This window comes from Oncorhynchus kisutch, linkage group LG5 (genome assembly GCF_002021735.2).
Source record: "Oncorhynchus kisutch isolate 150728-3 linkage group LG5, Okis_V2, whole genome shotgun sequence".
Classification (NCBI taxonomy): domain Eukaryota; kingdom Metazoa; phylum Chordata; class Actinopteri; order Salmoniformes; family Salmonidae; genus Oncorhynchus; species Oncorhynchus kisutch.
In genome coordinates, this window is record NC_034178.2 from 48266483 (window position 1) to 48291724 (window position 25242).

The following is a 25242-nucleotide window of genomic DNA, read 5'->3' on the forward strand; positions in this document are numbered from 1 at the left end:
TGGGACCTTTCTGAAGACAGCAAACACTGAAGGCATCATTTAGCTATCTGACTGTCGTGAACTTTTAATCTAAGAAAATTGTAAGCAAAGTATTTGCCTACCAAGTTGATGATAGTAATTACAGATAGTTCCAATACATTAAGAAGTTGCTTCTACTTTAGTGGAGCCCTATACCGTCAAGCTCCAGCAACTTTCTGCGGTTTCTACTAGATATCACAGCCACAAAGTAAAATTTGGGTAGGGTTAGGTTTAAATATGAATTTTAAGAAATGTAATTTAAAAAATGGGGGTGTTAATGACTTTGTGGCTGTGGTAACTAGGAATGACCCCCAGATCACGGAAACAGCAAATCTCACCAACATTGTGGTGCTCGTGCATCCGCGGTTCTTCTACTGCGCGTTCACGACTCCGGCTCACTCACTGCATGATGGCCGAGGGAGGCGGACCCGAGTCGGGTAGCGCGGCAGACCCCGAGCCCGAGTCTGTAGCCGCTCAAATACCTACACCTTCAACCGAGAGTCAAAAACAGAGTATTGGAACACTTCTCAAAACAACTCTACGAAAGAGCGACGAGTGGTAAGGAAGTGTTTTGAATATATCTTTAGCAGCTAGACAATAGCTACGGTAATGTTAGCTAGGCTAGCTACTTTTCAGTTCACGGGAACTAACGTTAGCCAGCTAGCTACCTAGTAGCATAGGCCTGTCAAGAGACGGGTAAACCGGTTCCTATTGCATTGAACGGGAAATCGTTTGATTTGAGGGGTTAGTTGGGCCAGAGTAGACATGTGACTAACATGAACAACTTAACGTTTTTTCTCGCCCGATAGTTACTGTAGCTAGTGCTAGCTAGTTGTACTTAGTTAATAACTAAGGTTAGCTAGCCGGCAAGCTATCCAAGCGAAGGCATTGCGCAAGTTAACTCTGTCTACTCACATTAGCTTGCTAGCCGGCTAACTAGTTACGACATGACGAGGTGTCGTCAAAAGGCCCCTGTTCAATGCGATAACGAGTGACTACGAAGTAATGTTATCTAGCTAACGTTAGCTATTTTACAAGCTAACTAATGCTTTGTCATTGAAACTGGATAACACCCAGCGACTGGCCCTCTCAGATATTCAGTTGCCAAGGCCACAGGTTTCCAGTTAAGATCTTTGCAAGGTTTTAACTTTAACTAGCCATATCCATACTGAACAACAAGGGACGGGAAACAACCAATGTGGGCTCAGTAGAGCAAGGCTAACCAGACAGGCACTACCAGTACCTGCGACTATTAAACACTGAATCCCTGAACACGTTGTCTTGAGACAGCAAGCTGCCGGGTCATAACGTTTAGTTTGTTATGGTACATCTAAATAACCGTAGCTAAATTCACAACGTGTTTATTTAGGTTAAGTAAGCAATCGTTTAAGTTGGGATCGATGGCAAGTATGATATGTTTTTGGGGCAAGACTTACAGACAACTTCGATTGTTTTGGCCTTCGAGTCTTTCTAAACAGGGCAATGTCAACTGGGTAGGTGTTTTTAGCAACGCAGGTGTACAGTGCCTTCAGAAATTATTCACACCCCTTTACTTTTCCCACATTTTGTTGCTACAGTCTGAGTTTAAAATAGATTAAATTTAGATGTCTCATTGATCTACACAACACCCAGAAATTTTGTTTGTAGAATTTAAAAAATTATAGTAATACAAAATGAGAAGCTGAAATGTCTTGAGTGAATAAAGTATTCTACCCCTTTTGTTATGGTAAAATGTTATTAACAAATTGCATCATATGTTGCATGGACTCATTCTGTGTTGATTAATAGTGGTTAACATATCCATCTCTGTACTCCACACAAACAATTATCTGTAAGGTCCCTCAATCGAGTAGGGAATTAAAAGCACAGATTCAACCACAAAGACCAGGGAGTTTTTTTTCAATGCCTTGCAAAGAAGGGTTAAAAACAAAATTTAAAAAAGTAGATGCTGAATATCCCTTTGAGCATGGTGAAGTTATTAATTTCACTTTGGATGGTGTATCAATACACACAGTCACTACAAAGATACCGGAGTCCTTCCTAACTCAGTTGCCAGAGAGGCAGGAAACTACTCAGGGATTTCACCATGAGGCCAATGGTGACTTTATAACGGTTAGTTTAATGGCTATGATAAGAGAAAACATTGTGAATAGATCAACAACATTGTAATTACTACACAACGCTAAGCTAATTGACAGAGTGAAAATAAGGAAGCCTGTACAGAATAAAACATATTCCAAAACATGCATCCTGTTTGTAACAAGGTGCTTAAGTAACACTGCAAAGAATGTGGCAACAATGAACAACAATCAACTTGACAGAGCTTGAAGAATTCAAAAAATAATTATGTGCAAATATTGAACAATCTAGGTGTCTGTTCACATTAGCTTGCTAGCCGGCTAACTAGTTACGACATAGCGAGGTGTAGTCAAAAAGCCCCTGTTCAATGCGATAATGAGTGACTGCGAACTAAAGTTAACTATTTTACATGCTAGCTAATGCTTTGCATTTGAACTGGATACCCTGAAAGACTCTCAGCTGTAATCACCACTAAAGTTGCTTCGACAAAGTATTGAATACTCTACATAGTGAATACTAATACAAATTAGATGAATGTATTTAATTTTCAATACATTTGCAAACATTTCTAAAAACATGTTTTTACTTTGATTATGGGGTATTGTGTGTAGATGGGTGAGAACGGAAAAAAACTATTTAATCCATTTTGAACTAACACAAAATGTGTAAGTGTATGAATCCTTTCTAAAGGCACTGTATTTACATACACGAGCATTGGTTTAAACTGTATTGGGTTGCACAAAAACAGTTAGTGGGAAGCGAAGTTAAATACAACTCCATTTCAACTTACTGTGCCGGAGGGCAGGATTGTTGGGTATTTGAGGCCAAATATTTTAAAGGATGGTATTAATAAACATACTTTCCAGACGTTGGTGTGTTGTAGACCCACTCCCTCTGCTTACCTCATGAGCTCCCAAGTGGCACAGTGGTCTTAGACACTGCATCTCAGTGCAAGAGGCGTCACTGCAGTACCTGGTTTGAATCCAGGCTGCATCACATCTGGCCGTGATTGGGAGTCCCATAGGTTGGCGCACAATTGGCCCAGTATCGTCCGGGGTAGGCCATCATTGTAAATCAGAATTTGTTCTTAACTGACTTGCCTAGTTAAATATAAAAACATGTAAAAAATAAGTCCCCTACAAGTTGTTTCTTTTTTGTCTTCATATGATGCACGTGCAGGACTTTTATTTTGACATGAGGTAACCAGAGTCAACAGACCCACTTTTGGAAAATCTCTTAATACGATCCTTTAGATATTTTGTCTGAAATTCCCCCATTATAATGACCAACTCTCCTGCCCACTGGCACAGTAAATTAAAATGGAATTCAATTTCACTTCTGGCTTCCCATGGAATGTCTTTGTGCAACCCAATACAATTGACAGCAACGCTAGTGTATGTAAATATACCGCGTTGCTAAACGCACCTATCAGCTGGGCAGCTATGGGCTATCTGACAGACTATGGCTGAATTTACACAGGCAGCCCAATTGTTTTTTTTTTTGCCACCAATTGATCTTTTGACCAAACAGATCTGATGTTTTGTCAATAATTGCGCAAAAGATCAAAATTGGCCTGGCTGTGTAAATAGAGCCTAGTATGCTGACTCCTGACCTCATTTTAAACACAGCTGAGATGGGCATTGTAAAGGCTTTAGTTGCATTGCCATGTGTCTCATTTAAAGTACACCTAGCTAATTTAGTCACAAAGTTCTCAATTCTAATAAGGGTTCTTTAGAAATAAAGTTTCCCTTGCCTGGGCTTTGGACCATGTGTAATCCTGCTTGAGATGAGATTAAAGACATCCTAGCTCACTGTTACTATATGTGAATGTGACCTAGAGCGCAAGACAGTTTGTTTTGGAGTTGCATAATATGTTGACAGATTAATACTAACACTAACCAGGTTTCCATTCAACCTTTTTATGCAAGTAAAGTACATTTTGGATAAATGTCATGACGGGCCTGATGGAAAAATAACTTTTTTTGTTAAACTTTCCTAATGCCGAAAATACTAAATACGCTAGACAACGTGTCATCCTTTTTGTGTCAGTAAAATCAATAATGCATGAAATGTTGATGTAAATGAGTCACACGATGACGTGTGGTCCTCCCACTATGGCTCTTCGAGGAAGCATGCAGTTTATTAGGCTACAGATTAAGTAAGTTATGATCAACTTCAGGGTGGTGAAAGTGCAACGTGTAGAGCTTGATGCTCCTTTCCAATAAATATCGAGTGTCTTATTCTGGTGACATGATGCTTGGCTGCCGTTTGAAGAAAAAAACATCTTGCTCTTTTGTCAATAAAAGTCTCATGTAGGCTTTACGTGAGTTTTAGCCATTTGGAACGCACAGAGAGTTGTTGGCTAGAGCGCATGTGCCAATACCAGAGTGGGCACACTCGCTATATAAAGCAACATTTTTTGTGAGAAAACCTTCGGAGTTGAAAATGCTCTGGAAACCCATTTTAACTACACTGAACAAAAATATAAACGCAACATATTTGGTTTCATGAGCTGAAATTAAAGATCCCAGAAATGTTCTAAACACACAAAAAAGCTTCTCATGTTGTGCACAAATTTGTTAACATCCCTGTTAGTGAGCATCTCTCATTTGCGAAGATAATCCATCCACCTGACAAGTGTGGCATATCAAGAAGCTGATTAAACAGCATGATCTTTACACAGGTGCCCTTTGTGCTGGGGACAATAACACAATGCCACAGATGTGGCAAGTTTTGAGGGAGTGTGTAATTGGCATGTTGACAGCAGGCATGTCCACCAGAGCTGTTGTCGGGATTTAATTTCTCTACCATAAGCCTTCATGTGGGCGAGCGGTTTGCTGATGTCAACGTTGTGAACAGATTGCCCCTTGGTGGAGGTGGAGTTATGGTATGGGCAGGCATACGCTACAGACAAAAAGTATTTAACACATTTTGTTATGTTACAGCCTTATTCTAAAATAGATTAAATTGTTTTTTTCTTTATCTACACACACTACCCCATAATGACAAAGCAAGACAGGTTTTTAGAAATTTTGGCGAATTTATAAAATAAACTGAAATCTCATTTACAAAAGTATTCAGACCCTTTACTCAGTACTTTTTTGAAGCACCTTTGGCAGCGATTGCAGCCTCAAGTGTTCTTGGGTATGATGCTACAAGCTTGGCACACCTGTATTTGGGGAGTTTCTCCCATTCTTCTCTGCAGATCCTCTTAAGCTCTGTCAGTTTGGATGAGGAACTTTGCTGCACAGCTATTTTCAAATCAAGTTTTATTGGTCACATGCTTAGCAGATGTGTTTACGGGTGTAGCGAAATGCTAGTGTTTCTAGCTCTGACAGTGCTGTAATATCTAACAATTTCACAACATATACCCAATACACAACACACATTTAACTAAAGGAATGGAATCAAGAATATATCAAATATATGGATGAGCAATATCAGAGTGGCATAGACACAGTAGAATAGAATACAGTAAATACATACGAGATGAGTAATGCAAAATATGTTAACATTAACGTGACTAATGTTCCATTTATTAAAGTGGCCAGTGATATCAAGTCTATGTATATAGGCAGCAGCCTCTGTGCTAGTGATGGTTATTTTAACAGTCTAATGACCTTGAGTTAGAAGCTGTTTTTCAGTCTCGGTCCCAGCTTTGATGCACCTGTACTGACCTCACCTTCTGGATGATAATGGGATGAACAGGCAGTGGATCGGGTGGTTATTATCCTTGATGATCTTTTTGGCCTTCCTGTGACATCGGGTGCTGTAGGTGTCCTGGAGGGCAGGTAGTTTGCCCCCGGTGATGCGTTCGGCATACCACACTACCCTCTGTGTGTCTGTAAAAGTTGGTGAGGGATTTAGGTGCCAAACCAATTTGTTTTCAGCCTCCTGAGGTTGAAGAGGCTCTGTTGCGCCTTCACCACACTGTCTGTGTGGGTGGACCGTTTCAGTTTGTCAGTGATGTGTACGCCAAGGAACTTGAAGCTTTCCACCTTCTCCACTGCAGTCCCATTGATGTGGATAGAGGGGTGCTCCCTCTGCTGTTTCCTGAAGTTCCACGATCATCTTCTTTGATTTGTTGACATTGAGTGAGCGGTTATTTTCCTGGCACCACACTCTCAGAGCCCTCACCACCTTCCTGTAGGCTGTCATTGTTGGTCATCAAGCCTACTACTATTGTGTAGTCTGCGAACTTGATGATTGCGTTGGTGGCGTGCTTGGCCATGCAGTCATTGGTGAACTGGGAGTACAGGAGGGGGCTGAGTACGCACCCTTGTGGAGCCCCAGTGTTGAGGATCATCGTAGTAGAGGTCTTGTTTCCTACCTTTCAGGTCTCTCCAGAGATATTTGATCGTGTTCAAGTCCGGGCTCTGGCTGGGCCACTTAAGGACATAAAGAGACTTGTCCCGAAGCTCTATGCTTAGGGTCAATGTCCTGTTGGAAGGTGAACCTTTGCCCCAGCCTGAGGTCCTGAGTGCTCTGCAGCGGATTTTCATCAAGGATCTCTCTTGTACTTTGCTCCGTTCATCTTTCCCTCGATCCTGACTAGTCTCCCAGTCCCTACCCGCTGAAAAACATCCCCACAGCATGATACTGCCACCACCATGCTTCACCGTAGGGATGGTATTGGCCAGGTGATGAGCGGTGCCTGGTTTCCTCCAGATGTGACGCTTGGCATTCAGGCCAAAGAGTTCAATCTTGGTTTCATCAGACCAGAGAATTTTGTTTTTCATGGTCAGAGTCCTTTAGGTGCCTTTTGACTATCTCCAAGCAGGCGGTCATGTGCCTTTACTGAGGAGTGGCTTCCGTCTGGACACTACCATAAAGGCCTGATTGGTGGAGTGCTGCAATTTCTATCTCCACAGAGGAACTCTGGAGCTTTGTCAGTGACCATCAGGTTCTTGGTCACCTCCCTGACCAAGGCCCTTCTCCCACGATTGCTCAGTTTGGCCGGGTGGCCAACTCTAGGAAGAGTCTAGGTTCATAACTTCTTCCTTTAAGAATGACGGAGGCCACTGTGGTTTGGAGACCTTCAATGCTGCAGACTTTTTTTTTTACCCTTCCCCAGAACTGTGCCTCAACACAATCGTGTCTTGGAGCAACGCAGACAATTCCTTCGGCCTCGTGGCTTGTTTTTTTCTCTGTCATAGGCTGTCAACTGTGGGATCTTAAATAGACTGGTGTGAGCTTTTCCAAAACATGACCAATTAATTGAATTGACTGCAGGTGGACGCCAATCAAGTTGTAGAAACTTCTTCTCACGGATGATCAATGGAAACAGGACACACCGGACCTCAATTTTGAGTCTCCTAGCAAAGGGTCTGAATAATTATGGAAATACGGTGTTTCTGTTAAAAAAATTTAACGTTTTTTTTGCTTTGTCGTTATGGGGTATTATGTGTAGATTGAGGAAAAACAAATGATTTAATCCACTTTGGAATAAGGCTGTAGCGTAACAATGTAGTAAAAGTGAAGGGGTCTGAATACTCTCCGAATGCAGTGTATCTATATTCCCAGTCATGCGAAATCCATAGTTTAGGGCCTAATACATTTATTTCAATTGACTGATTTCCTCATATGAACTGTAACTCAGTAAAATCTTTGAAATTGTGGGATGTTGCGTTAATTAAATGTTTTTATTTGGTACATGGGAATATAACTGCAAAATGACTGCATCATTCACAGACTTATCTGCAAGAAGTCAATTTGATGGAAACATCTCTGGTTTAAAAATGCTCATATTGCTTTTATGCAGATTTTGGAATATTCACTTGATAATCTGTCACTGATTGAAACCTAGCAATTGTTAGACATAATTTAGAAACTAGTCGCACAGGTTGTCTGCATGCAGGGCAAGTTTATATAAAACATTTGTTTTACCGTTGTGTGATATACATTTTAACCTGCAAGTTATCATTCCACCCAATACAGTAGCACTTCTTTTTGCAGGTTTCTGATTGATAGTCGGTGGTTCAAGCAGTGGAAGAAATATGTGGGATTTGACAGTTGGGATATGTACAATGTTGGAGAGCACAGTCTCTATCCCGGCCCTGTTGACAACTCTGGCCTGTTCTCAGGTAATGCAGGCATCATATTCACTTCCACAAAATGTCACATTGTATTTTAATCTGTGTGTAGGCCTGTGTGTTTTCTTTTGTCTCTGCTGTGAGCATGATTCTAATAAGTGCAAAACTAGTTATAAACGAGCACTCTAAATAAAGAGTGCTCAAAACTTGTCATAAACTTACCTTGACACACTCGCTCTTTCTCCTTAGACCATGAGACCCAGATCCTGAAGGAGCACCTTATAGATGAGTTGGACTATGTCCTAGTGCCCACTGAGGCATGGAACAAGTTTGTCAGCTGGTATGGTTGCCTTGAGGGCCAGCGTCCCATCGTCAGAAAGGTGATACCATTAAAAAATGTATATTTTCACTCTTTTGCTTTAGTCTCTCTCTTTAACCTTGTGCTTTCTATCTAGGTGGTTGAACACGGCATGTTTGTCAAGCACTGTAAAGTGGAGGTCTATCTGTTGGAGCTCAACTTGTGTGAGAATGACAACATGGACAATGTGGTCACACGTCATTTCAGCAAAGCTGACACTATAGGTGAGAGAGAACAGTGTACTGTACTGTGAGTCAGAGAGCAAACTCACGTGTGAACTAACTAGATATGTATCATCTTCAGCCACTTCTGACTTTTAATTAACTAAATATTGTGTGTGTCCTGTCCAGACACCATAGAGAAGGAGATGCGGTCACTATTTGAGATCCCAACGGGGAAGGAGACTCGACTGTGGAACAAGTACATGAGCAACACGTACGAGCAGCTGAACAAGCCAGACAGCACCGTACAGGATGCTGGTCTCTTCCAGGGCCAGGTAGATTACTGGCTCCACCCCAACATCCAAATCCGCTCACTCACTACTAGGCCACACACAACTAGAACTAGACCCTTTGCACACTGGCACTTTCTTCTTTAGACACACCGCACACATGAATATTTTTGAGGGGAAGCTGCTTATAATCTCATGAGCAGGGTTCGCTTGAGGTGCTTAAAGTACTTGAATTTGGCACTTTGAAATTACAATACTGGAATACCTTGATACTTTAAAAGTACTTGAATTAAAATGAGAGGAGAACAGAAAATCATCTAATCTGAAAATTATTCGGAAAATGTATTGGTTTTACGAATACATTTCCAGGCAGACTGCCAAATTTGATTTCCTCAGGTGTTATTCACGATCTGCTTGCCAGGCTAATTCCACTGCCACTCAGTCAGGCAGGCTTATAACTGACTAACTATTTGCCCCCAAACATCACATCATAGCTAAAATGCCGGTCAAATGTACATTCATACATGAGTATGTTATGACACATGTTATGTTATGACACAGTTGTTGAAATCAGCTGGGTTCAGCACGGCTCTCACTAGTGTGATGCCCACACAGGTGCTTGTGATTGAATGCAAGAACGAGGACGGCACGTGGCCCAGACAAGCCTCCCATCCAAAGTAAGTCTATCATTATATGGTTACCCATCCTCAATTCTAGGACTTTGACTAAGGTTGCAAAGCGGCACTATATTACTGGATCTTTCGAAGTTCATCAGTAAACTACTAGAATTTTGTTATCTTTCAAGGATATTATGTTATCTAGCACAAGATGTCTAGTGGCCATTTTGGGTACTTCAGATTATCACAGGTGTCTGTAATATTATCTTTAGCCTTATTACATGTCAAATTTAAGAAATAATTCAGATTTTTAAATTTAAAAAAGAATAGAATGACCAAGCTGTAAACGTTATCCTAAATATTAACCATCAACATAGTGAAACCCATTGGTGTTTTAATATGGGGGGTTCAGCATGAAATATCCTTTACATTTTATTTTTTACACACATTGTCAATGTATTTGTTTTCAATGTTTTGGCCTCAAACTGGTGACGGGTGTGAAAAGTAAATAGTGGGAATAGTTGCAGAGTTTATTGAAAATAATGCCATTGTTGATCATTTTTTAATTATTAGGCTATTTTCTCTTGAACCATACTAGATACCGTCTTGAACATCTAGTGGAAAATATCAGGAAAAAAATGAATATATATGAATACATAAAAAATATAAAAAATCCAAGTATAAATTACGATAGATTGTCATAGATTTTCTGTTTATTTCAAAAATTACAGAAGATTCACGAAACTTTAATAAATGACCTGTAGCTTTGCAACCCCACTTGAATTGTCACATTTACTATTTTCTGTCTGATAGGCTTGGGCGGTATACTATATACCAGGGTATTTGGTAATAGCCACGAGATAGTTTCAACGGTATTGAAAAACCTTTGAAGTTTTAATATTTGTAGCTACTTTTGAAGTAAATACCTGTAGTCCACTTGTGCAATATGTTAGGAGATAAAGCAGATCACGTTCTTTATTTTACCTGTCACATTATTTTACATTTACATGAAGCCATGATTGCCATAGTTCCCCAGAACAGTTGAGCCAGTCATGTTTGTTTGTAAATAGCACAATGGGAGAAAGTGGGAGCAGGTGAGTCCAGCTATGTATTGACAGGGATTGTTATTTATATAGAAAGTGTTTTATTTACTTCAATAGTCTAATCAGGGATGTGCAACTATAGTTTTCCTTTGCAGAAAATACTTTAGGGCAACACATTTGGCAGATAGTAGCTTAATTTTCATCAGATAACAACTGAAGTGCAACAGTATTTGGCTGGCAGCCACCCAAGTAAATGAGCTTACAAAAAAAAGCAAGGTCTTTTTTGCAAAAACGATGCATGGCCATCATATTTCCAATGTTTTATCATAGAAAGAATGTAGCGGACTACATTTTCTAATGTTTTTCTGACAGAGAAAAGTAGGCTGACTACACCAAACAACACATCAGTCAGAGGAGCGCTGTCAGCCAATACAATGCCCATTCGTGAATTTTTATCTGAGTGGAGAAGTGTAACGGAAGCACAAAATTTGTCTGATACTGAGCAGGAATTACAATTAAAAGGATTTTAGATATGTGTTTACAAAATGCAGCAATATATTTCTTATACAATTCCCTTAAGTTTAACTTGCTAGTTATCAAAGTAAGTGACTTAATTAATAAGGTGGCGGGGCATCAAATTGTACTAGCTTTCTGCTGTGTTTCAGAAGTCAAAGCCTGTTTGGATGGGTTATCTGTACAGCTGGTGCTGCCATCTTGGTTTTCTGTGTGTGTTTTTTTCCCCTCCTCTCTGTTCTCGGCCTGACTGCTCGCTCCCCCCACAATCTCTCGTTCACATTTGCTTGTAATTACAAAATGACATTCAAAGCTGGATTGCCTGTCTTTGCTATTTGTTTATTTTAGTTAGCTCTTGTAAGCATATTTAGCTAGCAACCTCCATGGAAATGAGCTTTTGTGCTGATTTTGTTAGCATTCTGGTAAAAGACATCCAATGGGCTTTTTACCATTTCAGGCACCCCATGTGTACTAAGACGGTAATACCGTAAACTATATGAAAATCTGGATACCGCTCAACCCTAATGTTTGAATGCAGAAAATAGTATATATCAGATAATGTGTCTGAAACATATCCAGTAAGTCTATGTTCATGTTATTCAGATCCAGTACGGCTACATCAAGGAATTTCACTACCTCTCCAAAGCTCTCTTCCAACTCATCGACAACCATCTCCTCAACAGTAACAAATGGGGACAGCAGCAGCAACTCTGGCTATACACTGAACAACAGCACCTCCTCTGGCAATAGGCAAGCAAACTGTGTTTTTATCACTATGCCACAATATGCAGTCACTGGGATATCACTAGCCAGTCAGACCAAGTCAATGGAGTCTCATTTACACTACCGGTCAAAAGTTTTAGAACACCTACTCATTCAAGGGTTTTTCTTTATTTTTACTATTTTCTACATTGTATGAAATAACACATGGAATCATGTAGTAACCATATTTCATATTTGAGATTCTTCAAATAGCCTCCCTTTGCCTTGATGACAGCTTTGCACACTCTTGGCATTTTCTCAGCCAGCTTCACCTGGAATGATTTTCCAACAGTCTTGGAGTTCCCACATATATGCTGAAGCACTTGTTGGTTGCTTTTCCTTCACTCTGCTGTCCGACTCATCCCAAACCATCTCAATTGGGTTGAGGTTGGGTGATTGTGGAGGCCAGGTCATCTGATGCAGCACTCCATGATTCTCCTTCTTGGTCAAATAGCCCTTACACAGCCTGGAGGTGTGTTTTGGGTCATTATCCTGTTGGAAAAACAAATGATAGTCCCACTAAGCGCAAACCAGATTTGATGGTGTATCGCTGCAGAATGCTGTGGTAGCCGTGCTGGTTAAGTGTGCCTTGATTTCTAAATAAATCACCAACAGAGTCACCAGCAAAGCACCATCACACCTCCCCATTCTTCACGGTGGGAACCACACATGCAGAGATCATCTGTTCACCTACTCTGCATCTCACAAAGACACAGCGATTCAAACCAAAAATCTCAAATTTGGACTCCTCAGACCAAAGGACACATTTCCACCAGTCTAATGTCCATTGCTTGTGTTTCTTGGCACAAACAAGTCTCTTCTTCTTATTGGTGTCCTTTAGTAACTTTTAAAAATTTAAATGCAATCCAGGTGAAGCTGGTTGAGAGAATGCCAAGAGTGTACAAAGCTTTCCTCAAGGCAAAGGTTGGCTATTTTTGAAAATTCTCAAATATAAAATATATTTGGACTTGTTTAACACTTTTTTTTGTGGTTACTACATGAATCCATATGTGTTATTTCATAGTTGTGATGTCTCCACTATTATTCCACAATGTAGAAAATAGTAAAAATAAAAAGCCTTGAATGAGTAGGTGTTCTAAAACTTTTGACCGATAGTGTATGTTTTGGAATATTTGTACAATCCATTGATGTTTGACCTGTTAAACAGTGGACTAAACCTTACTGTTTCTACAGATTGGGAGGTTACAATTCATACAGCTCCTCCTACAACTACAGAGAGTCACCATCCCAACCTGGCCTCTGTGGTCTCAGTAACCTAGGCAACACCTGTTTTATGAACTCCGCTCTTCAGGTACCACACACACACACACACACACACACACACACACACACACACACACACACACACACACACACACACACACACACACACACACACACACACACACCAAACAAAGTTTGAACTGTATATTTCCCCCTTATTCACCTCACTGTTTTGTTGCAGTGCCTGAGCAACGCGTGTCCTCTCACGGAGTACTTCCTAGATGACCAGTATGAGGCGGAGATCAACCGGGAGAATCCATTAGGAATGAGGGGGGAGATCGCAGAGGCCTATGCAGACCTGGTCAAGCAGATGTGGCTTAGCCGCAGCAGCTATGTGGCTCCACGCACCTTTAAAGTGAGCATCACCACGGATACATGAGACTGAATTTCTATAGGTTACTGCAATGTAGTTCTGTTGGAGTGCACCTTCCTCATCCTCTTTTTGACCAGTAGATTTTCCAATTGTCAGTTACCAGTAGATTTATCCTGTAGTCAGTTACTAATTTACGAACTCATTGCAGACAGCAATGAGCATGAAACACTCTGTCATAATTACTATAACACGTGTGACTAACAAGCTGCAGTCTGCTAACCTCCACCCTGTGTTCCCCCTCTATCTCAGACCCAAGTGGGTCGCTTCGCCCCCCAGTTTTCAGGGTACCAGCAGCAGGACTCCCAGGAGTTGCTGGCCTTCCTGATGGACGGGCTCCACGAAGACCTGAACCGTGTTAAAAAGAAGCCTTACCTGGCCCTGCAAGATGCAGGGGGGCGGCCAGACGAGGTACACATACACACAATCTTGGTGATGCTAGAAAGGAGGATTTCCCATAGCATTGTCATTAAGTCCTATCTCGTTTGTGATCACCTCTGTACAAATCTCTTAACAGTTTTTTTCCCCCTTCTTCTGAGTGACAGATTGTAGCTAAGGAAGCATGGACTAATCATCGCCTGCGCAATGACTCAATCATCGTGGACATATTCCATGGCCTGTTCAAATCCACTCTGGTGTGTCCAGAGTGTGCCAAGATCTCTGTGACTTTTGACCCATTCTGCTACCTCACACTCCCTCTGCCCATGAAGAAGGACCGCACTATGGAGGTGTTCTTGGTCCGCATTGACCCCCAGTCCAGACCCACACAGGTAACACACACACACACACACACACACACACACACACACACTGGATGTGTGCTGCGGTTCCCCCTCAATGTCTTTACACTGTCATTATTATAACAATCTTTTTTTATTTATTAAGGATTTCACAACAATGACGAAAAGGACAAGACAAACACAGAGTAATATAAAACCAAACAATGATATCAGACACACCAAAAACAAGAGAGAACTAATAGATAATAAATAATAGCACCACTGCTATACCCCATTATAAACTGACTTTAGATACATTTCACCTTTTAAGGTCCATTTGACCAAGCAATGAAAGGGGCCCCAAGTATATTCAAAGTAGTTTATCCAGAAGCGAGTAAGAAATTCTCATAGCTAGCCAGCTGTGCTATGGTACTGGCCCGTTCATCAAAGGGAGGGGGGGGGTCTTCTTTCTTCCAATGCCTTAAGAGTAAGTGCTTAGCAGTTGTGATGGCCAGGAAGTGAAAACATAGGCTCAACAGCTGAAGATGAGGACTAACATATACAGTTTTACTGTGATCAGGAACTTTCTTAATAACCTCAATCAACTTGTTGTATATTATTCCACCAATCTCTTAGCACTTGACATGACCAGAGTATGTGTATTAGAGGCATCATCACCTTTACATATCCAACATTGGTCTTCTGGTATTAACTTTGTGGAGTCCAATTGAATAAATGTGTTTACCATTTCTTTATACATAGTATTCAAATTAGACAAGCATTATTTCCACTCTTCGTGGGATATATGTAGAGCCAAATATAGCAGATATTTAATCTGTAGCAGATTATAAATTATTAATTTTATCGGGAAGGCTATGGGACAGGTAAGGGTGTTTCCCAACCACTTTGACAAATAACTTCGTAGCTGGAGGTGTCTCCAATATTCATTATGTGGCAGCTTATATTTCTCTGTAATTTGGGTAAAGCTTAAGAGTTGCTTAGAATGCTCATCAAATAGATCTAACAGATAATGTATTCTGTACCTCAAATGTATTACATCCAATTAGGATACTCTTTTTGTGCCACGGAGGAGATTTATAAAGGTCCCTTTTTATCTTACCCCTCAAGGTTCTAGTGTTTGTAACAGTGGGGTGATTGTTCAGTTGTGGTCTTACTCTGCCAAAAATTCCAAGCCAGGTCAAAATCTGGTACCAGCTGGGTTTCGCCCCTCCCTTCCAACATGACAACTAAATACTGATATGTTTGACATTGATAGCCCAGCAGTACTTCCTCAAGTTATGGAGACCAGATCCACCTTTTTGGGGGGAAGACTGACTTATATTTTAAAAAATATATAAATATATGTTTTATACCTAAACTGCTGAGAGTTACCCCAAATAAAATCTAGAACATGCCTGTAAATATCAAATGTATTTATATATCCCTTTGTACATCAGCTGATATCTCAAAGTGCTGTACAGAAACCCAGCCTAAAACCCCAAACAGCAAGCAATGCAGATGTAGAAGCACGGTGGCTAGGAAAAACTTCTAGAAAGGCCAAAACCTAGGAAGAAACCTAGAGAGGAACCAGGCTATGTGGGGTGGCCAGTCCTCTTCTGGCTGTGCCGGGTGGAGATTATAACAGAACATGGCCAAGATGTTCAAATGTTCATAAATGACCAGCATGGTCCAATAATAATAACAATAAGGCAGAACAGTTGAAACTGGAGCAGCAGCACAGCCAGGTGGACTGAGGACAGCAAGGAGTCATCATGTCAGGTAGTCCTGAGGCATGTTCCTATAGCTCAGGTCCTCTGAGAGAGAGAAAGAAAGAGAGAATTAGAGAGAGCACACTTAAATTCACACAGGACACCGAATAAGACAGAAGTACTCCAGATATAACAAACTGACCCTAGCCCCCCGACACATAAACTACTGCAGCATAAATACTGGAGGCTGAGACAGGAGGGGTCAGGAGACACTGTGGCCCCATCCGAGGACACCCCCGGACAGGGCCAAACAGGAAGGATATAACCCCACCCACTTTGCCAAAGCACAGCCCCCACACCACTAGAGGGATATCTTCAACCACCAACTTACCATCCTGAGACAAGGCCGAGTATAGCCCACAAAGATCTCCGCCACGGCACAACCCAAGGGGGGAGACGCCAACCCAGACAGGAAGATCACATCAGTGACTCAACCCACTCAGGTGACGCACCCCTCCCAGGGACAGTATGAAAGAGCCCCAGTAAGCCAGTGACTCAGCCCCTGTAATAGGGTTAGAGGCAGAGAATCCCAGTGGAAAGAGGGGAACCGGCCAGGCAGAGACAGCAAGGGCGGTTCATTGCTCCAGAGCCTTTCCGTTCACCTTCCCACTCCTGGGCCAGACTACACTCAATCATATGACCCACTGAAGAGATGAGTCTTCAGTAAAGACTTAAAGGTTGAGACCGAGTTTGCGTCTCTTACATGGGTAGGCAGACCGTTCCATAAAAATGGAGCTCTATAGGAGAAAGCCCTGCCTCCAGCTGTTTGCTTAAATTCTAGGGACAATTAGGAGGCCTGCGTCTTGTGACCGTAGCATACGTGTAGGTATGTACGGCAGGACCAAATCAGAGAGATAGGTAGGAGCAAGCCCATGTAATGCTTTGTAGGTATCTTCAAAGTAATTATCTGGGATATATAGAGGGAGATGAGGTAGAGGATAATATATTACAGGTGCCAGCATCGTGTTAATAGAATACATTTTACCCCATAATGAAATGTATATATTTGACCATCTAGCAAAGTCCTTCATTTTTAGAAGAAAGGGTTTTCATTCTCCAACAATATCCCTGTGGGTGGGTGTTATTAGAATGTCAAGGTTTCTGATACTCTTAGTGGACCATCTACACTACAGTTTCTAAGTGACCCCAAACTTTTGAACGGTAGTGTAATATTCTTAAGCACAGCCTCAGACAAAACATTCATTAGTTTAAACCTGGGCTAGTTGAATTTCATTCAAATATAGTGTCTGTGTATGGTTAATGTTCAGAGGTGCCCCTGTTGTGTTTCTGTTTTCGTGATGAGGTCTGCAAAGTAAATAAGATATTTGCCTATACTCATTGAGTCATTGAAGTGGTTCTCAAAACAAGACCAGTTTTTTAATGGGGACCTAGAAACAGTGGTCTTTGTACATACTGCTGCAACGCCTTCGATTTCAGAGTGGACGGCAGTCATACCATCTGTGTCGAAGTCAATATTTGTCTCTCCATCCTTCTCTTTCTCTCCCTCTGCATCTCTTTTTTTTCTCATCTCCAGTACCGAGTGGTGGTCCCCAAGCTTGGCTCAGTGACAGACCTGTGCAGCGCCTTGTCCCGGCTTTCTGGAATCCTCGCTGAGAATGTGAGAGCTTTACCCTTTATGTGCTGCTAGTTGAATAAGGGCCATTGTACTTTTAGACTCTCTTTTTACAGTCCCTGCCTGGCATTTGCACACATGTCCTTTATGCTTGTGTGCTCATGATGACATTTTTGTTGTGACTTGATAGGATTAAAAGTATCGGTCAGTACGCCTGGCAATACTCTGGCATATATTTTGACATTTCAATACAGTAAAAAAATTAAAATAGGGGGATTTGGGGCATCCACGCCTGGTGTCAAGATCAAGCTTCTTGGTTACAGCAGAGACATTCTAGCCTGAGTACCAGTCTCTTTAGCGAACAGGGACTGGCCTTTCTGCCATCTACAAACATCTTCTATTAATAAGCTCGAGGAGATCAGAGGAGTTGATCCTGATTCGATAACCCTCAGCTATTCTTCAATCACAATGATTATCCAAATATTTGGACTATATCACCGTTAATTTTTTTTTTTTTACACTCCTCAGAACAGGGGTATCAGGTTTGCTAAGCAACCGTTTTTTGTTTGTCCACACAGCACGTCTAAATTCAGAAACTACGGGTGCTTTCGTAAATTCTGGCTATCTACTCTGATTTCAGAGCACTCTCGTCTGAGTTGTGCCAGAGTGCAGAATAACTGATGAATTTACGAATGCTCAACACCTGTTGATAATGGCCTGTGTAAGTAAATGTTGGCAAAAAAAGCGTAATTAAATTGTTGGCAGCACCACAGCTACACTCCCCAATGCTATGGATAACATGAAAACAGCTTAACCAGCTCTGCTAGGGCAAGTAAAATTGGCAGAGTGAGTTGTTTGGAAGTAGCTAGCCAACATTAGCCAGTTAGCTTGGGTGCTTGACTCTCTTTGTGGGGTCAGAACTCTCGGATCAACCCTTCTCCTCGGCCAGAGCATCCAGTGTGCGCTCTGAACGCTCCGAGAGCGAAACACTCTGAATTTACGAATGGACAATCTGACAACACTCTTAAATTTACAAATGCCCAGAGCGTACTCCAGATTGAATTTACGAACAATCTAAACACATTGCAATTCCAACCACAAAACCTATTTGCATTGATTTTAAGCCTCAAAATACAACGTCTTGCCTATCTAACAGCTAAATATTTGTTTTTGACATTGTTATAATTCTAATTCCTATTTTAAGGTTCAACATGTTGCCATGGAAAATATTAATGTTATTTCTAACAACCAATGAGCAACTCTGCCATATATCCAGCTGCATATTGAATGTTGTGATTGCCGAAATGCCAGTCTCTTTGGCAATGGCAAGGAGTGGAACGTTAGCTAAAGACTGGTGCCCAGACTAGAGAAATTCACACACCCCAAAAAAAAAAGATGGCTTCCGGTAATACTGTATACCCCAGTAAAGTACAGAAACGGTATGAAAATGTGGATACCACCCAACCCTATCGGCCAGTAAATGTGTAGATTAGGTTACAATTATTTAATGCTTTGTAGCCTTTTTTCAATTGTGAGGATAACATTTTGTGCCACTGACGGGTCTGATAAAGGGACTCCAGTTGAGAGGAAACCATAAATGCTCCCTCCTGTCTTCCTAGATGGTGGTGGCTGATGTTTACAATCACCGGTTCCACAAGATCTACAGACGAGACGACGGACTCAACCAAATCATGGAGAAAGATGACATATTTGTGTAAGCCTGGTCTCTTCTCTTGCACTGGAAGATAACATATTGAACAGTGGTTGGGTATGAGCAGACGTCAAACAGTATCTTTATTGTCCCAGGGAAATTAGTTTACAGAATAACCACGTACAGTGCCTTCAAATTATTCACAAACCCTTGATTTTTTAAAACGTTTTGTTACAGCCTGATTTTAAAAAGGATTCAATTGAGATGTTGTGTCGCTAAGGGCTCCACAGATAATACCCAATAATGTCAATGTGGATTTATTTTTTATTTTTTTGAAATGTTTACAAATTAATTAAAAGCTGAAATGTCTCGAGTGAATAATTATTCAACCCTTTGTTATGGCATGCCAAAATAAGATCATGAGTAAAAATTTGCTTAACAAGTCACTTAAGTTGCATGGACTCATTGTGTGAGCAATAATAGTGTTTAACATGACTTTTGAATGACTGCCTCATCTCTGTACCCCACACGGGGCGGCAGGGTAGCCTAGTGGTTAGAGCATTGGACTAGTAACCGAAAGGTTGCAAGTTCAAATCCACGAGCTGACAAGGTACAAATCTGTCGTTCTGCCCCTGAACAGGCAGTTAACCCACTGTTCCTAGGCCGTCATTGAAAATAAGAATTTGTTCTTAACTGACTTGCCTAGTAAAATAAAATAAACACATACAATTGTCTGTAAGGTCCCTCAGTCGAGCAGTGAATTTCAACCACAAAGACCAGGGAGGTTTTCCAATGCTTCACAAAGAAGGGCACCTATTGGTAGATGGGTAAAAAAAACAGACATTGAATATCCCTTTGAGCATGGTGAAGTTATTAATTACGCTTTGGCTGGTGTTTCAATACACTCAGTCACTACAAAGATACAGGTGTCCTTCCTAACTTCGTTGCCAGAGAGAAAGGAAACCCCTCAAGGATTTCACCATGAGGCCAATTAAAACAGTTACAGAGTTGAATGGCTATGATTAGAAAAAAACTGAGGATTGATCAACATTTTAGTTACTCTGCAATACTAACCTAAATTACAGTGTGAAAAGAAGGAAGTGCATCCATCCTGTTTGCAATAATGCACTAAAGTAAAACTAAAAATGTGGCAAAGAAATTAACTTGATGGCCTGAATACACAAACACAACACATCAGCATATCACTCTTATATTTTCAAGCATGGTGGTGGCTGCATCATGTTATGGGTATGCTTGTCAGGAAGTTCTTTAGAATAAAAAGAAACAGAATAGAGCTAAGCAGAGGCAAAATCCTAGAGGAAAACTGGGAGACAAATTCACCTTTCCTCACGACGGTAACCTAAAATACAAGGCCAAATATATGCTGGAGTTGTTTACCAAGACGACAGAATGTTCCTGAGTGGCCTAGTTACAGTTTTAACTTAAATCTATGGCAAGACTTTAAAATGTCTGTCTAGCAGCAACTAACTTGACAGAGCTTGAAGAATTAAAAAAAAATATAATGTGCACATATATTACAATTCAGGTGTGGAATGCTTTTAGAGACTTGTCTTTCTGGGTATCGCTGCCAAATGTGATTCTAACATGTAATAACGCAGAGGTGTGAATACTTAAGTAAATTAGATATTTCTGTATTTCATTTTCAATCAATTTTCCAAAACATTTGTGCTTTGTCATTATGGGGTATGGTGTGTAGATGGGTGACGAAAATGTGTTTTTATCCATTTTGAATTCAGGCTGTAACACAACAAAATGTGGAATACGTCTAGAGGTATGAATACTTTCTGGAGGCACTGTACAGTATCCACCACAGATACAAAATGTATTAAAATCGTAAAAACGGAACACCCTAAGTGTGCTACTGTATCATTCTCCATGTTTGTGGTCCAGGTATGAGGTGGCGGAGGAGGACAGGGAGAGGATGAACCTGCCTGTGTACTTCAGAGAGCGCCACTCCAAACACACGGGCGGCTCCACGGGAACCATGCTGTTCGGCCAGCCCCTCCTCATCACTGTTCCCCGGCAGAACCTGGCTGCTGACATGCTCTACGAGAAGGTGCTGGAGAGGATCGGGTGGGTACGCTGTCTGTCTGTGGGCCTGCTTTTGTTTCCACTTCTGCTCATATGTACAGTATGCAGCACATAGACTTGAGATATTGAACATGTACTTAGTGTGCTAAATGTGGGAATAGCACGTGGCAAAAGGTTAACGTGCGATATTTACCCACTGTTTTCCCGTTCCAGGCGCTACGTGAATCGCGCTCAGAGCTCCACCGGTGAGGGGAGGGTGAATGCCTCTGCCTCCTCGGCCAGCTGCAGCCTGGCAACTGAGTGCTCCGCATCATCCTCCAATCACAACACTGCAGGGAGTGGTAGCCCCCTGTCAGAAGGGGCGTCCTGCAGCTCCAGCAACGGCAGCAACCACTCCGGGACCTCCAACAGGTCCAACGGGAATGGTGTGTGTGAGGGTAAGCAACAACATGGATCAGAGTGTTCCAGCAGCAGTAAAGGCAGCACAGTTATTTACATCTCGTACACCTATTGGTTTCTTTATTATCCCATGATAAATTGTGTACTAAGCAGATTTTAGTTTTGCATTCATGTAGAAGTGCAATATTTCATTGCCACGGGCTGACATGGCTTGTGTGAATCCGATATTGGGATTTCAGACTTGTGTGTGTTGGTTCCAGGTGAGGAGGAGGCCATGGATCACCAGGTGAGCCCGGAGCCAGAGAACGGACAGTCGGGGGAGGAGGAGGAAGCCTCAGACCTGGAGAATGGCCCTAAAACCAAACAGTGCTCCAGCACCCCGCCCAAACTCTTCTCCTTCAGCATGGTCAACTCCTACGGAACGGCCAACATCAGTCCACTGCCTTGTGACGGAAACTTCCTCAAACTCAATAGTTAGTATTCAGTCTCGCCTCTGGCTTTTCAGTGTTTTGACCAGTTACAAGAGGAGAAAATGTCTTGAAATACATGTGTTAAACTTTTTTAGCAATGTTTATAGTTAAAGGCAGGTGGTTAAAATATGTTTGTTGAGTTGCCATTAGAAAACCGTCTTTCGATGTGTGTTGAGGGCTGACCAAACCTCCTAATCTCCTCCATAGCACATTCCACAGTGGCGATTGACTGGGACTCGGACACAAAGAAACTGTGTTACGATGATCAGGAAGCAGAGGTCAGTACAGTTTCAGTTGATTAGGATGACCTAAAGCCCTTTTATTAATGTCAAAATTTGGATGCAAGTCTGTCTATACCGTGTGTATCTGTCTGTGTGACTCAGTCCTCTATCCTCTGTGTGTACTGTAGGCCTATGAGAAGCACGAGAGCATGCTGCAGGCCCAGAAGAAGAAAGCCACAGTGGCTCTGAGGGAATGCATGGAGCTCTTCACCACCATGGAGACGCTAGGAGAGCATGACCCATGGTGAGACCAGGCGCAAGAGAAACAGGCCTTCATTACTCTACTCGCTAAATCATTGAAACCACTACTTTATAATGTTGTTTTCTGTGTTTCTGTCTGTTTCACTGATATCAACGATGTCTCACCTTGTCCTAACAGGTATTGCCCCACCTGTAAGAAACACCAACAAGCCACAAAGAAGTTTGACTTGTGGTCGTTGCCTCGCATCCTGGTGGTCCACCTAAAGCGTTTCTCATACAACCGCTGCTGGAGGGACAAGCTGGACACTGTGGTGGACTTCCCTGTCAGGTACAGACAGCACTATGCCAAGAGGTTCTGACAGATACGTGTCCTCTTTTAGTTTAGTTTATTTGCACACATAGAAATAGTTTGTAACAGTAAAAGTCCAGCTACTGGGGATGCAGAACTGTGATGTACATTAGGTACCTCTTTTCAAATTTTTTCAAACAATGACTGGATAGCCTGGCAAAATCAGTTGGGAGTGAGTGCCAGATCATAGAGGTAATTCATAGAGGTAATTCAGAATGGGTTGTTCTTGAATGTGGGTAACGTAGATGTTGTCTGTTTCTTGTTGAGTACTTGAATTTATATGTGGTGGTGAATTAGAAGAAAGAGGGTAAAACTGATTTTAAAGAGCCGTAAAAAAATGGAGCAACTTTTTAAAGGATTAATTTTCTAAATATTCAGGAGTTCTCTTTTTTTTTTTTTGTCATGTGCAGTATGGTCTAGGGAGGGGCATAAGTAATTGAGTATTCGAACCTAGTCAAAACTCAATCTTTACCAGATATTAAAAAAAAAATACTGAACCTATTTTGTCAATGTTGTCTTGAAGACAACTTTAATATACTTTGACTCTAGTGTTCCATTTGTACATGTGTTGTTTGCGGGACACAACAAAGAGTAAGCCAAGCATCACAAAGTTCTGCTCCCTAAATTCCCTTTCCCCTCCATGTCCGACTCACTCAATTGTGTTCCGAATACTGCCTACACATGCGTGCTGTGTGCGCTTACACAAAATAAATGCCTATAAAAATATATCTAACTGATGGGATACACAAGCTACATTCCTTGCCAAATTATGACAGTTTTATCACAAATTCAAAGTGGACTGGTTGACTAAAGTGGGGAAATATGTGTTCCAACATGGGGATGAATTATGATTGTATCAGTTTGGAATAATTGCACCCCCCCCTAAAAATTAAGGTTCCACAATAAAAATAATCAAAAACATTTGTTTGATAAAGACTAAGCATATTTTCATCAGAATCATTCAGCTTGGGCCTACTCACCAAGCAGATGTCCTGGCCATAATTCATTCCCATGCCATGTTCAATGTAGAATTGTTAATCTATTTAGAAATTCCAAGGAACAGGCATAATAAACTCAACTGAATGTCTGTATATCGAAAAGAAGACCGATTTTGGTTTGTAACCCTGACAAATTTCTTTCGTCTTGTCGTTTCAAATGATCACTCTTTGAGAAAATCTATTCCAGACCTGAGATCCGAATCACTTCGCTATTTTATTCCGTTATACATGTTTTAGTTTTTTTCCAATTATTAAAAAATCTGCCCTGTACTCGAACAGTCAAAGGTAAAATGTCTCTAAAACCGGCAGGTTTTATTATTCTTACAGAGTTTTTCTGCAGGTGACAGATTGATAGTAGTTTGGTATGGTGTGCTGGCCCATATAATGTTAAGTAACTGATGAACGGGGAGATCATTATGTAATAGAGACAGAGAAGTGCTTCTGTTTGAGATATCTAACTTTGCCAAGTATCCTGGCATTTTTGCTGATCTTGGAGGTTGTCTTGGTGTTTTGATTGATGAATTGTCATGGAAACACAAAGACAACCTCCAAGATCAGCAAAAATGCCAGGATACTTGGCAAAATTAGATATCTCAAACAGAAGCACTTCTCTGTCTCTATTACATAATGATCTCCCCATGTTGTACTGGCTGGATCAACAGGAATATTATCAAAATGGACACCTATATAGTCTCTCTTGTATTTTCTGTTCTTTGGACCAGATAGTAAAACATTTGTTTGTTTTTAGATTTAGTGATAATTTGTTGATTTTTAAACTACTCTTATTCATAAATTATTCACATTAAGAAGGGACATTGTCTGTGCTCTTTATTCTTTGTACTTTAAGAGGTGAAGTTATGAAAGCATCCTTTTGATTTTGTAGTCAACTTTTATGGACCCACGGTATTGACAGCTTTTACACTAGAGGGTGCTGGTTTGCTAGATATGTCAGAAAAAGGTCTTTGTCCATTTTGAGGAAATCATGGTCACATATATGTGAAGTGTGTCTAAACTGTCAGGGAGATTGACGTCACACTCCAACAGACAAAGATGATTCTAACCATATATGCTATCCGGTAATAACTGCTCACAAGGAAATTTCACAATCACAAAAAAGGCCTTTCACCTAAACCATAAAATAAAAAATGTATTTTCCATTTGCAGAATACCCAAGTTATTCCCCAGGTGGTGACATGAAGCCAGTGGAATACTGTGCTGTGGTATAAAAGCAACCTGTGTGGAGGTTGTCTTGC

The 25242-nt window shown here is 41.2% G+C and overlaps 1 protein-coding gene across 1 annotated transcript in view; it reads left to right on the top strand.

The window, feature by feature from the left end:
* Nucleotides 1–387: 387 nt before the first annotated feature.
* The window catches only part of LOC109891175 (ubiquitin carboxyl-terminal hydrolase 4-like), a 31038-nt gene continuing 6183 nt past the window's right edge, over nucleotides 388–25242 (top strand). Inside the window, exons 1-19 of the mRNA XM_020483513.2 lie at nucleotides 388–576; nucleotides 8053–8180; nucleotides 8379–8509; nucleotides 8585–8711; nucleotides 8838–8983; nucleotides 9554–9615; nucleotides 11715–11861; nucleotides 13068–13185; nucleotides 13339–13512; nucleotides 13780–13938; nucleotides 14073–14297; nucleotides 17550–17633; nucleotides 19208–19302; nucleotides 21151–21333; nucleotides 21505–21728; nucleotides 21951–22163; nucleotides 22368–22438; nucleotides 22570–22685; nucleotides 22821–22970. Coding sequence (XP_020339102.1) covers nucleotides 425–576; nucleotides 8053–8180; nucleotides 8379–8509; nucleotides 8585–8711; nucleotides 8838–8983; nucleotides 9554–9615; nucleotides 11715–11861; nucleotides 13068–13185; nucleotides 13339–13512; nucleotides 13780–13938; nucleotides 14073–14297; nucleotides 17550–17633; nucleotides 19208–19302; nucleotides 21151–21333; nucleotides 21505–21728; nucleotides 21951–22163; nucleotides 22368–22438; nucleotides 22570–22685; nucleotides 22821–22970 — 2705 coding nt within the window. The 5' untranslated portion in view covers nucleotides 388–424. The remainder of the gene's footprint in view (nucleotides 577–8052; nucleotides 8181–8378; nucleotides 8510–8584; nucleotides 8712–8837; nucleotides 8984–9553; nucleotides 9616–11714; nucleotides 11862–13067; nucleotides 13186–13338; nucleotides 13513–13779; nucleotides 13939–14072; nucleotides 14298–17549; nucleotides 17634–19207; nucleotides 19303–21150; nucleotides 21334–21504; nucleotides 21729–21950; nucleotides 22164–22367; nucleotides 22439–22569; nucleotides 22686–22820; nucleotides 22971–25242) is intronic.